The sequence below is a fragment of the Orcinus orca genome, chromosome 15, assembly GCF_937001465.1.
Source record: "Orcinus orca chromosome 15, mOrcOrc1.1, whole genome shotgun sequence".
Classification (NCBI taxonomy): domain Eukaryota; kingdom Metazoa; phylum Chordata; class Mammalia; order Artiodactyla; family Delphinidae; genus Orcinus; species Orcinus orca.
In genome coordinates this window covers 60,038,352-60,053,600 of record NC_064573.1, presented here as the reverse complement: position 1 = coordinate 60,053,600, position 15,249 = coordinate 60,038,352, and the positions used below count along the sequence as shown (strand labels likewise).

The 15,249-nt window shown below is 45.1% G+C and overlaps 1 protein-coding gene across 2 annotated transcripts in view; it reads right to left on the bottom strand.

Annotated features, from left to right (window-relative positions):
* Positions 1 to 860: 860 nt before the first annotated feature.
* Positions 861 to 15,249, bottom strand: part of RAB31 (RAB31, member RAS oncogene family) — a 112,350-nt gene continuing 97,961 nt past the window's right edge. For both annotated transcript variants that reach the window (XM_012535276.3, XM_033439412.2), the window contains exon 7: positions 861 to 4,188. In XM_012535276.3, the coding sequence (XP_012390730.1) occupies positions 4,094 to 4,188 (95 nt within the window). In that variant the 3' untranslated portion in view covers positions 861 to 4,093. The remainder of the gene's footprint in view (positions 4,189 to 15,249) is intronic.

Below are 15,249 nucleotides of genomic sequence, written 5' to 3'. Positions count from 1 at the left end.
CTTACCAGTCTATGGTCGTAGGCGACTTACTAACCTCCTGGGCCTCGGTTTCCTCATCTGTAGAATGGAGAGGATAATAGTATCTGCCTGATAAAGGGGGTTGTGAAAATAGAATGAGGTCATATGATGTAAAACACCTGGGACAGTAGCTAGAGCAAAGCAGGTTGCTAAATTCGTGTTTGCTCTCGTTTATGAGCACCTGCTCCGTGCCGGGACCAAAAGAGGTACTTTCTGTCCAGTGAAACCCATAAAGCCCACTCAGGAGGCACTGAGGGTGTTGACGTCTGTGTACACAGGGCCCTCCCGGCTGCCCGGAGCCCCCATGGGCAGCCCTCTTCACACGCATGTTCTCCTTGAATCCTGAGGACACACGCCTGCAGGGTAGGTGCTACACCTTTATTTGGTGGCCATCATACCTTGTACGACACCTTGGGGGCAGATGTTTTCAGGATTCGGAATTTTGTTTGGCATTTATAACAGTAATACGGTGCATCTATTACAGAACACGCAGCAGAGTCAGGGATCGAATCCTACGAGCAAACGGCAGGAATTCTGCAACCGAATATGCAGACATTCCCCCCTCACCCCCGCCTGGTTGGATAAGTAGCTATAAATAGCATCACATCAGTTCAGGTCTGGTTTTACGGCCAAATGAGTCCGTATCAAACTGAAGAAAAAGTCCCTTCCAAAGCTTTTGGGATTCCAGAATTGTGGATGGGTGCATATGAATTATTTTCTGCATTTTATATGTGAGGAAACTGAAGCTTAAAGAGATTGACCTTCCAAACCCTCCCACAGCCAGCAAGTTACTTAAAACAATTATTCATCTGAACATTATAATAAGAAAAAGACAAAGTTGGTAAAAGTTAAAATATTTATTAGTATGAATCAGTGTGTGTTAAACCAAAGATACAATTGGACGATGTGGAGGGCAATGCTTTACTACAGAATATAAGGTGGAAAGGTCCTAATGTCTGCAGCAGCGTCTTCTATACATGAGAACTGGGTCCAGCCCAGACAGAAGCCCTTTACAAAAACACGAGAAAGGGAGCAGTTTACACAACTGAGCGGTGACAATGGATCACTGGGTCTGGTTTCATGGTTAAACCAGAACCTAATAGGTCTGAATGAGGCTTGGAGTCCTTTTACTTATGAGCCCACTCTTTCTTCAAGTTGCAATGAGCATGGCAGAGCAGGGAGAAGCAGGGCCCCTGAGGGGAGCCAGTTTCAGCCATCGCAGGCCATGTTCCTTGATCTCAGGGGGCATACTTTGGTCACCCGAGTCTCCCTCGGTCCTCGGTGGGTCCCAGCCCTTTGCTTGGCTAAATGTTGGCTTTAGGTCTTCAGCCGTCTGTGGTTTGCAAGGGAAGTCATCTTTAGCGCCCCGATGTACCACTTTCCACTATGAAAATGGCAGGTCAATTATGTGCGTAGGTAGAATGTCTGCATGACCCCACTGCCATTTTAGAGATTCCCACCGGGAAATAATCCCTCTGAGAGCCCGTGCCTGCGTTACATGACACAGAGTCACGAGCCAGACTCAGCCAGTGAAATGGATCACATGTCGGCGTAACAAATATGAAATCATATTTACACATATACACAAGTGTACCGCACAGGAGAGGAAGGAAAACAGAGGAAAAGAGCACATTTGGGGAAACTGGGCAAAGGATGCTGCTTGACATTTTGGAGCAACAGTCATTTCCAGGCCTTTACATGATATTGCGTGGTTATAGTTCAAAGATTAGAACAGCCGGAAAGTACTCTCAAGGCAAAATAGAGGAAGATCCGAAAGCCTCCTTGCGGACAAGGCTCGAGCACCTATCTTCAGGGAAGACGCCGTGTTCCTGTGAACGTGTGTGTGCCCAAGTGCCATCTACTCTTTCTACCAGTTGCTCCAAGGACTGACTATAGACACATTGTCCCCTGATGGCGTGAATAGTTAAGGCCATACAGGAAGGCAAAAGAGTGGTTCCCACCCTCGTGGGCTTCTGGGTGGGTACCCACCTCGTGGGTGGGTAGCCTGCTGGTTAAGACTGGCTGTTTTATGCAAGATGCGAGCACCGAAGACTTGCTGGGCTGCGTACCTCCTTAGCTAGGCAACCTTGTCTAGAGACAAGCCCAGGTCCTCGGGGACAGCTGGATGATGAAAGATTCCAAAATAAGCCTACATTACACCTGGAATTAGGTCATTTGAATTTGCAACCCACATTTTTTTTAAGAGGCAAGATAATCGCTTGGCCTGCAAGCAGAATCACAGTAGCCCATGATAGTGACAAGATGAAGAAAACCCTAAAAATCCCTGCAAAGGCCCTGCCAAGACGTCCACGTGCCAACTGCTAACAGTATTTGAGGAACCCGTCTGAGAGAGCTACGAGGCACTCTTGAACCAAAAGTAAGTGTTTCCAGCGTTCGTGTCCTAAGATTGTCAAGTTATTCTTGCAAGCTGGATGAAGCAGTAAGAACATCAAACTGACAACACGTTCTCGAGTTTAAAAACTGTAAATCTGAGATTTCGACCTGCTTTCTTGACTGCAGTCCATGTGAAGAAGTGTGAACTTGGCCCTGGCCTCTCAAGGACTCTCGCTTTTTTGGTGGCAGACTCAGCGTCCCCGCCCATCCAGGGCTCAGGGGCAGAGCCTGGCAGGACTCAAGCACGGCTACTGAAAGGTCGAGGGTTTTACTCAGCTTATGATCTCTTCCCTGATTTTTACACTGTAGGTTTCCAATTAATGTTTGTTGAGCCTCGAAGGTACCAGCTGGCCCTGATGCCATACTGCGTGATCAACCACATCTCACCCCCAAAAAGGGCACCAATCTGCATATCCTCCCAGAATCACCTCCCAACATGAGCCCTCGGAGGAAACCAACTGCCTCTTGATCCCAGGTTTCTATGAAAGTTAGAATGGAAACAGGATTTGAATTTTCAATGGGGACGGCTTTTCCTCCTTTCCATGCCTTCTTCCCTTTTCCTTCCATTGGATTCAGACATCTTTAACTAATTGAGCGGACAGAACACCTGAAAAGGGAGGGTTCACTGAAGTTTGTTCTCAGCCAACTGGCATTCCAGGGTTGGCCCTCTGGTTAGCCTTAATACCCACACCCTCAAAGCTTGGCATCTTCTTAAAGACTTTCTCTGATTTTGCAGTTTTGGGGTGTCTAGAATCTTAATGTGCTGGTACTTCCTCTGGCTGGCTTTCCTGTACCCTATTATTCATTGATATTATTCGAAGTTTGCCCTACAATTTAGATTCAAACATCCTCCAGGTAATTTGTTCCCCGGATATGACACTATGACAAACTCTCTTAGTAAAATAATACTCTGTGTGAAACTTCCCTAAGAGAGTGGGAATTTATTACTGTGGAGGTGATGCAAACCAGGTGGTCTCTGGAATAATATTTATACCCTGCGTTTGTCACAGTTTACACAGTAGTGACTCCAATGACTTCCAAACCAGGCCTCCAAATCCCAGAATGACATGATATATTGTAGTCAGATTTGGTTGGTTGGTTTATATGACCAAAACTTAGAAAAATGTTCATCAAGTAAACGTCACAGATGTAGATAAAACTTCCTAATACATCTTTCTCCACTTTCATAACAGCGCAAGTCTATAGCAGATGGTCCAATTACACTCCACTGAAAGGGAAATTCCAAGAACCTTTCAGTGGAGGTTGGTTGAGTAATTAAGGCAATGGCACTGAAGAAGTTCCTGAAATTCGGTTAGAAACATAGGAAATCAGAGTGGAACACCAGTTTAGAATCGCACACACATAAGCCAGTAAGACTTTTGTACAAATTTAAGAATATTTTGAGGCTTTTAACCAAAAACTCAACTATAATTAATACCTAAATCCATTCCCTCCGAGTGAATTCCACGCACCAAAGGCCCTTTCCTGGCAGTGTGGTGGTTTTTCCCAGAGTTTTGTAGAATCCTTTTCCAGGGATGTTCCCTGCCCCGTTCCCTGCGGGTCTCACCTCCCTCTGAGCCAGGGGCCAGGCCACCGAGGGTGGGAGGCCCCCGCAGCAGCGCAGCAGCGCACGGGGAGGGGAGCTCCGGCCTCTTCAAGCACAGGGGACCCCAGCCCCAGGTCAGCAGCACCGCCGGCCGGCCTGCGAAGTTGGCTTCAGTTTGATTGTTCCGTTGTTTCCGTTTTCATGGGGGTCCAACGGTGGGATCTGGCGACCTGGAAGGAATGGAGGCCAAGGTTGAATTCCTGTTCCCAGCCAACCCCACCCCGCTTCCACTTCTCCAGTCATGTGCGGGTCGCACACGAGGCAGAGGGGCTGTGGTACTAGTTCGTTCCCCCTCTCCCTCCGCTGTATGAAGTCAAGCTCAAGCATAGAAAGTTAAGGAGAAGGAAAAGCAGCTTTCTGATAATACGTATTTCCCCGGAGGTGGAAGCCCTGCTCCAGAGCCGGCATCCCTCTTCTCTGCACAAACAGCGGCCACTGGTTCCTCCCAGCCTTCCCCCCCGCATCCACCATCGGAATGAGCCCCTTCTCAGCTCCTAGGGAGGCCTCATCTTTGTGCTTCTAAAAACAGACCTGGCTTGGGAATTGTGATGGTCCCAGTAACATCACGTATTAACACTGAGCTCCCGTCCCTCATCCTGCCAACGCACTTAGAGCATTAACTGGAAAGCCTTTGGAGACATTCTTCACAGGAAACAGTATCTTAAGTGTCATTCACAAGTAATCTTGTTTTAATTTAGAGAATTAGCTGAGAGTCTCTGCTAACAAATCCAAAGTAAAAATTAAACAGGTAGTGGAGGGGGATAGGGTGTCGTAGTTAAAGAGTATGTGTTTTGTTTTTTGTGGGTTTTTTTTTCTTTTTGGAGATGATAAAGAAATCCTAAAGCTGTGCTGACGGGTGCACATAAAAGACACTGAATTGTACATTTTGGTGAAATGTATAGTATGTGAGTTTTGTCTCAATAAAGCTGTCTTCTAAAAAGGAATGGAATATGGAAATAACAAACATTTGTGTAGAACCTCACAGTTAAAAGATTTTCACAGGCACATCTTCACTGGGTCCTGTGAAGCTGTGAAATGACTGTTATGATCACCATTTTCCTATTAACTGGAGAACTCAGGCTACACCTGAAGGTCAATACCAAGGGGCACAGGTGGCTCTGACTATAACCTACATCTTGACTTTCTGATGGATCCCAAAGCCTGTGTCCCTCCCACTCCACCACGATAGCTCTTGAGGCTACTTTTCTAACCCCCATGGAAAAGGCATGAAACACGAGCTCTAAAACAGGGATTTAAAAAAATCAGCTAATTAGGGCATCAGTTACTAGGTAACCAGTAATTAGAGATGGAAGGGAAATTAGTTCCAAGACAAAGCCCTTCCATGCAAGTGGATGCCCTAAGGACCATAAAGAGAGTCAAAACGCCCTGGAAGAGGTGCATTTTCACAAGGGTGGAAATCGTCAATTTCACAGGTACTAATGCATTGTGTAGATTGGGTGGTATGGCCACTCATTGAAGCTCAAGCATAAAGATTAAGGCCATTGGCAATTACCCAAAATTCAGAATTCGTGGTAGAGCTCTTATCCGCTTACGGGGCAGACATGAAGGCTGGAGGGATTTCTGCAGCTACTGCTTCTGCCAATTTGTGTCCTCCACAAAGCTGTACAAAGCTTCCGCAGGCCATTCTCCAAACAGTTCTGTCCTAATCCAGAAGCAAGTATGTACTTCCCTGTCCTGGACACGCTGTGTCTGTTTTATTAGTCATAAGAAAAGGGAAGGAAACAAAATGCCTCTCCTACTTTGTCAATCTTAAGTGATAAATAGAGGGGAAAGTTCCCAGTGACTACCAGTACTCTGATATATTTAGGTCAGATCTTCCCGCTCAAGTGTTCCATACCCCTCCAGAGAAAGTGATGTGTTGTGGAGGGATGGTAGTGTCAAGTTATAGCACTACTGGTGTTATTTATTTCTTTATTTGAAGTATAGTTGATTTATAATCTTGTGTTAACTTCTGCTGTACAGCAAAGTGATGCAGTCATACATACATATATATACATTCTTTTCCATATTCTTTCCCATTATGGTTTATCGCTGGATATTGAATATAGGTCCCTGTGCTATACAGTAGGAACTTGTTGTTATCCACCCTATATATTATAATAGTTTGCCTCTGCTCATCCCAAACTCCCAGTCCTTCCCCCTCCCTCCCCCCAACCCCTTGGCAACCACAAGTCTGTTCTCTCCATCTGTGAGTCTGTTTCGTAGATAAGTTCATTTGTGTCACATTTTAGATTCCACATACAATTACTTAAGTTGTTTAAATTAACATTTCGGGTGCCTCCTGTGAGTGTTAGCAGCTGTAATAGGGGCTTTTGCATCTGCAATATTTTGGGACAAAATTATAACTCTGACCGGCGCATGCCGCTGCCCTAGTTAACTAGTCAAGTACTGTTTACCGATTAGTTTTGACTACATCAAGATCAGTATCCTACACTCCCCTCAACCTCATGGTATTCTTAAGCTGTTAACTCTAAACTTAGCAAAATAGCATTGAGCGGCATGCCCTCCTCTATGTGACCGATGCCACACACCAAGTGTCATAAAATTTCCTAAGTTTTTTCCTAGGAAAAGTACCTCAAATATAGAAAAAGCTCATCCGGAAGACTGAAGTCACAAAAGTGGAGTGAAGAGCTAGAAAGGGCAATGCCGGAGCGGCCCATCCCATCCCATCAGCACCTCCTTTGTCCCCATTCCTCCTCCTCTTCCCTGGCCCTCACTTCTCTCCTCAGCAGACGGTCAGGGGGACAGGTCTGGGAGCAAGATTAGGTAACACTCGAGGCAGCCCCCCGAGGAGACGCCCCTCTAATTTGTTTTAAACTGTGAGCAACGTTTCTGAATCAGTGTCGAACCCGGCTTCTGAGAGGAGCCGGGTTCTGTTTATCTTCAGAATATCCCAAATCTCACGGAAGAGAACAAAATATTTCTACGAGACAGGATGACTGCCGTTTGCTTACATATTTGGGTTCCGTGTAAAATTTTGAGAAAAGGGCTGTTCTGCTAAAAAAAAAAAAAAAAAAAAAAAAATTTAAAAACCGCTGATCCACAGCTCGGTGCTTTGTGACCGCCCGGAGGGGTGGGATAGGGAGGGTGGGAGGGAGGGAGACGCAAGAGGGAAGAGATATGGGAACATATGTATATGTATAACTGATTCACTTTGTTATGAAGCAGAAACTAACACACCACTGTAAAGCAATTATACTCCAATAAAGATGTAAAAAAAAAAGAAAAAAAAGTTGATCCAAAACACCTTTGAGGGTTTCCCTGGTGGCGCAGTGGTTGAGAGTCCGCCTGCCGATGCAGGGGACACGGGTTCGTGCCCCGGTCCGGGAAGATCCCACATGCCGCGGAGCGGCTGGGCCCATGAGCCATGGCCGCTGAGCCTGCGCGTCCGGAGCCTGTGCTCCGCAACGGGAGAGGCCACAACAGTGAGAGGCCCGCGTACCGCAAAAAAAACAAAACAAAACAAAAACAAAACACCTTTGAGGCCATCTGCACTGGAATGTGAATTAAAGGCTTAGATTGGTGTCCTGTGACACATCAAGGCATTTTTATGGGTATCATGACATTTGTTTCTAGATTTTGTTCCTGAGGATTGGGCTGCCCAAACCTTTTAGTCATGTCCAATTTTGTCATCATCGTGTAGATATGGATAAAATCTTTTCATCATGGTCAATTGGAAAATGTTCTTTACAAATGTAGCAATTTCTCATTGAAAACTGCCCTCCTGGGGGAACATAATAGATTTCATGGTTCCCCAATGAAGAGGGAAGGTGCTAACTAGCCGTGTGGCTCCAAGTACATCATTATAGTAACTGCTTCCCTTTAAGGAATAAAGAGCTGGTATTACAGCCTTAAAATTCCCTTTTAATACCAATAAAAAGATATTTTCACACTTGTTCTGTGAATAAAGTTTCTTCAGTAACTCCTTAAAAAAAAAAAAAAAGAATCACTGCAGTTTCCTTAGACTTTGTGTTTCTCATCTGGTGGAAAGAGTTTTGAGATCTGAGTGAGACTGTTCCGGGTGAGTGAATTCAGACATGCTATCTGCTCTCTCCAAGACGGCCTTTCCTCACCTACAAAAAGAACACGGGAAGTAGCCTGACAACCACCACGCATCACAGACGCTGTGGCTAATGTGCCAGGAACAGAGGACAACGGGCGGGCCCCCAGCATCCCAGGCTCTGGATGCAGCTACGTATCAACCCCGGCCTCCCCCTCTGCACAGTGGATACTTAGGGTTCAGTTACTAGGATGGGGCCCATCCTGCTCTTCTCCTAAACACTCAGCCACGGAGGGGCCCGCACGTGCCAGCTTCCAACAGTAAGAAGAAAGGAAGTGCTTCCATTTCCAGGCAGAGAAAGGAAAGCCGGGCCCTAACGACGACGCAAGCACCTTGAAAAGTGCAGGAAGCCACCAGCGCTGTGAAAACACACCAAGAGCTCGGATCTTGTGGTCGGAGCTATTTGGAACTTACTCAAAGCTTAAAGGCACTTACACAATAGCATAGTTCCGGAAAATGCCATAGCGTTTGGTACCAAGGTGATCACCTTGGAACACTGTTGAATCAGTATTAATTACATGGGCACAGAATTGGACAAAAATATACACGCAAACGTCTGAAAGAAACATCACTGCATGTTTCTGCTCTTATAAAATGTCCTCTGAGTACACAACCTCCAAACAGCTCGTTCTGGAGTATAAATGCTATGGCAGGGTGTTTATTTTAATAAGGTTTGGATTGTGTAAGATTCTGCTTGGGAAAAGTTAAAAGACTTTTTTTTTTTTTGGAGTTCCGTTTTCCTGAAAGTTGATAGCCCAGAGAAAAAGCAGGCTTTATTAAATGATTCCTCAAGAATTCAGTATGTGAGAAAACAAACTCCAAGCCTATCAGCTGTCTCACGGCTCTGGCCTGGGGCTGTAACGCTTTTACACACAGCAGGCTCAGCTGCAGCTACCTTCTCGCCCTGTGTGGCGACCGGCCGCTTTCTGCACAGGCCTGGAGTCCTCCCTGACAAGTCGCTGTTTGCATTCTTCTCTCTTATCCCAGTCCCAGCATTTCTGAGGCTCAGCTTTGTTTGGTCGGTGTTAGAGGTGCTGGTACTTGCCCTGTCACTTCCATTTCTTGATCCTGATTTTCTGAATTACCCAGAGACCAAGTTTACTAGGACTTGGCAGTCTTTGCCCTTGATCGTGACCTCCACGCCTCTCCATTTAGAGGGGGGTCTCTATGGCCCACTGCGGTGCTCACAATCACGGGACCCTGCCCTAGAAATACAGAGTGGGGCAGGCGACACATGCATGACACTCGAGGCCATCCTCTGAACCGTCCTTTTGCTGTGGAAAGAAGACCATATTGGGATTACGAGATGACCTGGAACATTAGAGTCTAGACCTCGGAAGGTGCTAACATTCTGTGCAGGACCAGCATGGCTTAGGATTCAGGAAGTGGATTCAGCCGGAGGCTGGCAGAAAATCCAGGTCAGGGATAATGACAGCCTTAATTTGGGTGCAGTGGAGAGAAGTAGAAAACAGGGCTGGAAGGAGAAACGTAGGAAGACACCTGGCAGACGTGACAATTGATTGGATGTGGGAGGGTGAAGAGATGGGGGAGGAAAACCGAAGTTCAAATCTAGGAGCCTCGGGAACGGTGATGCCCCAGCAGAGGAGGAAGTGAAAGGGCAGATCACCACTGGCTGTTAGTCCAAAATGCCAAACGTCTTCAGCGCAGAGGGGCTTAAGTTACTCTAAGATCATTAGGCTTCCTTATCTTTCAAAGGCATCGTTTCCTTCTATTTATTTTTTTAATTAATAGACTATATTTTGGGGAAGGGAGGTAGCTTTAGGTTTACAGAAGAAGTTGAGCATAAAGTTCAAAGAGTTCCCATACACTCCTCCTCCTAACTCCCGATTTCCTCTGTTTTAACTTCTTGCAGGAGTGTGGAACATTTATTACAACTGATGAGCCATTACTGATCATTAAGTGAAGTCCATGGTTTCCACGAGGGCTCACTCTTAGCGCTGTACATTCTATGGGTTTTGAGAAATGTATAATGACATGATACCATCACAGTATCACACAGAATAGTTCCACTGCCAGCCCCTGGCAACCACGGATCGTTCTACTGTCCCCATAGTTGTGCCTTTTCCAGAGTGTCATATAGCTGGAACCATACAGCATGTAGCCTTTTCAGACTGGCTTCTTTCCCTGAGTAAATATGCATTTAACATTCTCCCGTGTCTTTTCATGGCCTGATAGCTCATTTCCTCTTATCGCTGGAAAATATTCCATTGTGTGGATATATCCCTTTTAATTTTTTAGTTTAACATTTAAAAATTATAAGATGCAAAAAAAAAAAAAAACAAACACAAGCCACAAAGAACAAATCTAATAAACTAGACTTCATCAAAATGAAAAACTTCTGATCTTCCAAAGACGTCAAGAAAGTGAAAACGCAAGCCACAGCCTGGGAGAAAATATTTGAAAGACAATTATCTGATAAAGAGCATGTATCCAAACTATATAAATAATCTTTAGAACCCAATAATAAGAAAACAACTCAATACAAAACGGGCAAAAGTTGAACAGACACTTCCCCAAAGAAGACACAAGGATTGCGAATAAGCACACGAAAAGGCACTCAACGTAATCTGTCGTTAGGAAGATGGACGTCAAAACCACAAGGAGAAACCACTATATTCCCATTCGAATGATTGAAATTTTATCAACTGATCATTCCACGTGCTGGCAAGGAGCTGGAGCTACTGGAGCTCTCCTGTATTGGTGGTGGGAATGTAAAATGTTAAAACTGCTTTGGAACACAGTCTGGGGGACCCTTAGAGTGTGAACCATTAGCTGTGAGATAAGCCAGTTGCGCCACTTCTAGGTATTTACCCACACAGACTTGTACACGAAAGCTCATCACAGCCTTGCCTGTAATTAATTGCCAAAACCTGAAAACAGCCCAAATGTTTAGGTGAATGGACTAACAAATTTTTACTCACGTTACGGAATACCACTCGGTACTAAAATGGAACTCAGCAAAATCCACTGTGTGTTCAACTCGGATCAGGACAACTGACCTAACTGCTCGCATAAAGAAATTGCAAGGAGGGAACCTACTGCTAAGGAGGGAACCTACTGCTAAGGAGGGGCTTAAAAGACACACCAGCTAATTTTATCAATTTTATCCACTGTGTGTGGAGCTTATTTGCCTCCTGATCCAAACAAACTATAAAATGCAAACAAAGAAACCAGTTATGATCATTATGAACCATTGAAAATCTGAACACTGGATGTTTGATGATATGAATATGATTATAGCATTATGAGTATTAATGTGAGCATGTCGTTGTTTTAGGTAAAAAAAAGTTACATGCTGAGAATATTTACAGATGAAATGATGTCTGGAATTCCCTTCGAAATAATACAGGCAGGGGGTCGGGGGGAGTGGGGGGTAGGGATGAAACCAGCTTGGTTATGAGTACAGTCTGCCCTCTATGTCTGCAGGTTCTGTATCCGCTGATTCAACTCACCGCAGACTGAAAATATTCGAGGAAAAAAAAAATTCCAGAAAGTTCCAAAAAGTAAAAGTTGAATTTGCCACATTGGCAACTATTTGAATAGCATTTACATTGTATTTACAACTATTTGCATAGCACTGACATTGTCTTAGGTATTATTTGTAATCTAGAGATTATTGAAAGTATATGGCAGGATGTGCTTGGCTATATACAAATACTACACCCTTTTATATAAGGGACTTGAGGATCCTCGCTGGGGTCCTATGCAATCCTCCAAGGACACCAGGTGACGACCGTACGTGACGGTTCATTATGTTATTCAGTTTACTGGTGTATATGTTTAAATTTTCCTGTAATAAAGTCTTTTGTTAAGTTCCCTGCAATCTCACCGCCATGAAACAACCACTGTTGACGTTTTAATGTGTGTGTATCTTCCCAATATTTGCCCAGAAGAATATATTTACTATTATATATTATATGGTTCGTATTTTATAAAATCAGGATACTATACAAACTGCTCTATATCTTTGGTTTCACACTCAACAATTTCTCTTTTGATGTCACTAAAACAGATTTACAAACTCACTTTTAATCACTAGTTTATGCTGGTGTCCCATGATTTTTAAAAAATTATTTCCCAAGTGTTGGACAGTTAAGTCATTTCCTGTTTTTCACCATCATGAATACTGTTACCATAAGCTGCCATCTGCAATGAGAAGTGATACAGACTCGCAGTTGAGAGCCTGGGTTCTGGAGCCCTGCTGCCTGGCTTCTAATCCTGACCCTCTGTGACCTGGAGCAGATCACAAACCTCTCCACACCTCAGCTTCCTCAGATGTAAAATAGGGATGATAACAGTGCCTATTTCACAAGACAAACGGTGCATTAATGAGCTAATATATATGTAAGCAATTGCAACAATGGCGCAGAATGACAATTTGCTCTATGTGAAACATCATTACTACATTTTGCACGCCTGGTCAATTTCTTCTTTAGAATCACTGGGATAAAAGATATGCATGTTTAGGGCTTTTGAGACCCAACTTACCCACATTCTGAAACTACATTCGTTTGCAGAGGTCTCCTATCATTGCATTTGGTAAATTAACTTTCGAGGGGTTAAGAAAGTGGACAGGCTTTGTCTTTGTCCTTTCCTTGTCCCACAAAGGCTAAACTTACCTTCATTTGACAGTTTGCTGTACTATTATAAAATGTGCATATGTTTTGTTTTGTTTTAAACTTTCTTTAACCTGCTCCAAACCAAAAGTGTCCACCTAGAGAATTTCAAAATCCAGTGGACTTAAAATAGCTAACACTCTGTGCAACAAATGATTGCAGACAAGACACGATTACTGCCCATAAACCTTAACTTCCTGTCTTTCATGTTAACACCCTATTCTAATTTTTCCAAACTCATACGCTTGTACCTCTAATTACATTCACTTTAAAAAAAACCAAATATTTCTCACCTTGTTCTCAAACTAACAACAAACAAAAAGCCTAGTTTCATCTCCAGATGTGATGTTGAGGACAAACCCTGTGTTCTCTAGTCAGTATTCAAGTTAGCTGAGCAGAAGCACAGCTGTCCAGCCTAGGTCCTGCCCCAATCCAGACATGTTTCTGTTGAGCCTGCAGCCCCAAGTCTTTTTGCCCTCAGGGAGAGATTCTTTTTAAAGGGTAGGGGATTTGAGTTGAAATCCACAAAGCAAACCTTGTGTTCCCCATGCTCCAGAATCCAGTCTGCCAGGCTCTTAGCAAATCCAGCCTCAGAGGACTTGCTCCTGTGCTCACTTTCCTCCTTCCAGGGAAGGGAGCCTGGGGTGCATCTCAGGACCATGCTGTTCCTTGTTCCCCATTCGGACCACTACCCAGTGTTCCTGGTTCTACTCCCAAAAGACTTCTGAAATTCACATCCACGTTTTTCCTCCTCATCCAGGCCTCTCTCCTAGAGGACCACAACAGTATCCTCCTCCTCCAGACACATTCTCCAGGGTGGATCTCCCCACTACAAGGCCTGCAAGCATCTGGCTCAGTCTCTAACACCCCCTTCCCCTCCCACCCACCCCCCCATGTGGTTCCTGAGCTCCCACCCTGCAGCCCACCCACCTCCTTTCTCTTCCTTAAAGGCTCCACCACTTCCTGCCTCAGGAACTCACACACCGTGTCCACTTGGCCTGACTGCTCTTCGTGAGCTCTCTGCCCTCTTCTCAGTTTTCGGGTCTAGCCTAAAACCATCTCCCTGGGGAGACCTTCCCCAGCCAATCTAAAGTCCCCACCTGTAACTGTCCCCACGGTCCTTGTACTTTTGCTTCTCAGCCTTGACTACGATGTGTAATTACACACCCACTTGACTGTACCCACAGCCTGTCTCGACCGTCAGTCTGTTTTGTTCCCCAGGCTGTCCCTGGTGTCCAGCATGGCCTGGTGCTAGCCAACTTAAGTACCCATAGAAAAGTGACACATTTCACTTGATCTAGTGAATCCACTGAAATATTATCTCCTGGAACAGCATGAGATGAGCTGGAAGGTCCAGATTCAAAACCTCAATTGGGCACGCTCTTATCTCCTAGCCTCATCTTTATGGGGAATGTGCCAGAATGAGATCAGCTCCCAGAGGACTTACAGCTCACCAGAAGAAGAGACGCATACCTGGAACCCTTGGCGAATCACTCAGAGAAAGCATATGTCCAAGTGTCAGAGTGATGGAGCAGAGACCATAGTAACCTCAAGTCAGAGGGGAGAGCCATGCATGAGACTTCAGGAAGGAAGGAGATTCCAGGGAATTAACATCTCTGGGGAGGAAGGGAGGGGCATCTCATGCAGGGTGGGGCGGGAGAGAGCGAATGTACGAAGGAGGGAGCAAAGATGAAGCCTTTACTGCTGTCAGGGCTCCTCACCTGCCTCTCAAGGTGACTGAGACGGGAAGACCATACAGGTTTGGGACAACAATCGAGTATTCGCTGTGTTTCCACACACCAATTTAAAAACTCGGTGGACAATAATTTCCTAGGCTAAGAATCCTTCCTATGTTTTAACTCAAAGAGGAAAACGTTAGTGTTCAAACTAAAGGTCTGAAAACCCAGGAAAAAAAAAAAGAACAACCCCATGGGACTTCCCTGGCAGTCCAGTGGTTAAGACTCTGCATTTCCAGTGCAGGGGGTGTGGGCCTGATCCCTGGTTGGGGAACTAAGATCCCACACGCCACGTGGTGCGGCTGAAAAAAAAGAACAACTCTGAATGGAGATACACGAAGAACGTTAGCCACACGCTGTTGGGTAAAGCGGGTCAAAAGTGAGCGGTGGAAAAGGGCACCAGGAGGATGCCAACCAGAGAACGGAGTGTGCACAGACCACCCCAAAGGGAGCACAAACACTTCACAGGGCAGCTTCAGTCTGAAAACAGTATTTTGCTAACAATTTCCAGTTATGAAATATATTAACTTATGTTCCCAAAACACAGTTGTCTCATTTCTGGCTTACGGGCCTTCTGGGAATGTAAAAGGGAAACGCTGGTCTCTTGCTCTGAGTCCGTATGAATCAATTTTGCTTAAGCACACCTCTGTAACGGCTTTTCTTCTCACTCCTCCTGCGTGGTTTTCTGTGACTGCTCTCTCCCGGGCATGTTGTCTCTGCAACCCTGTTCTGGGGGGCACAGGTGTCAGCAATATCTTGACCTATTTTGAGTTCAGG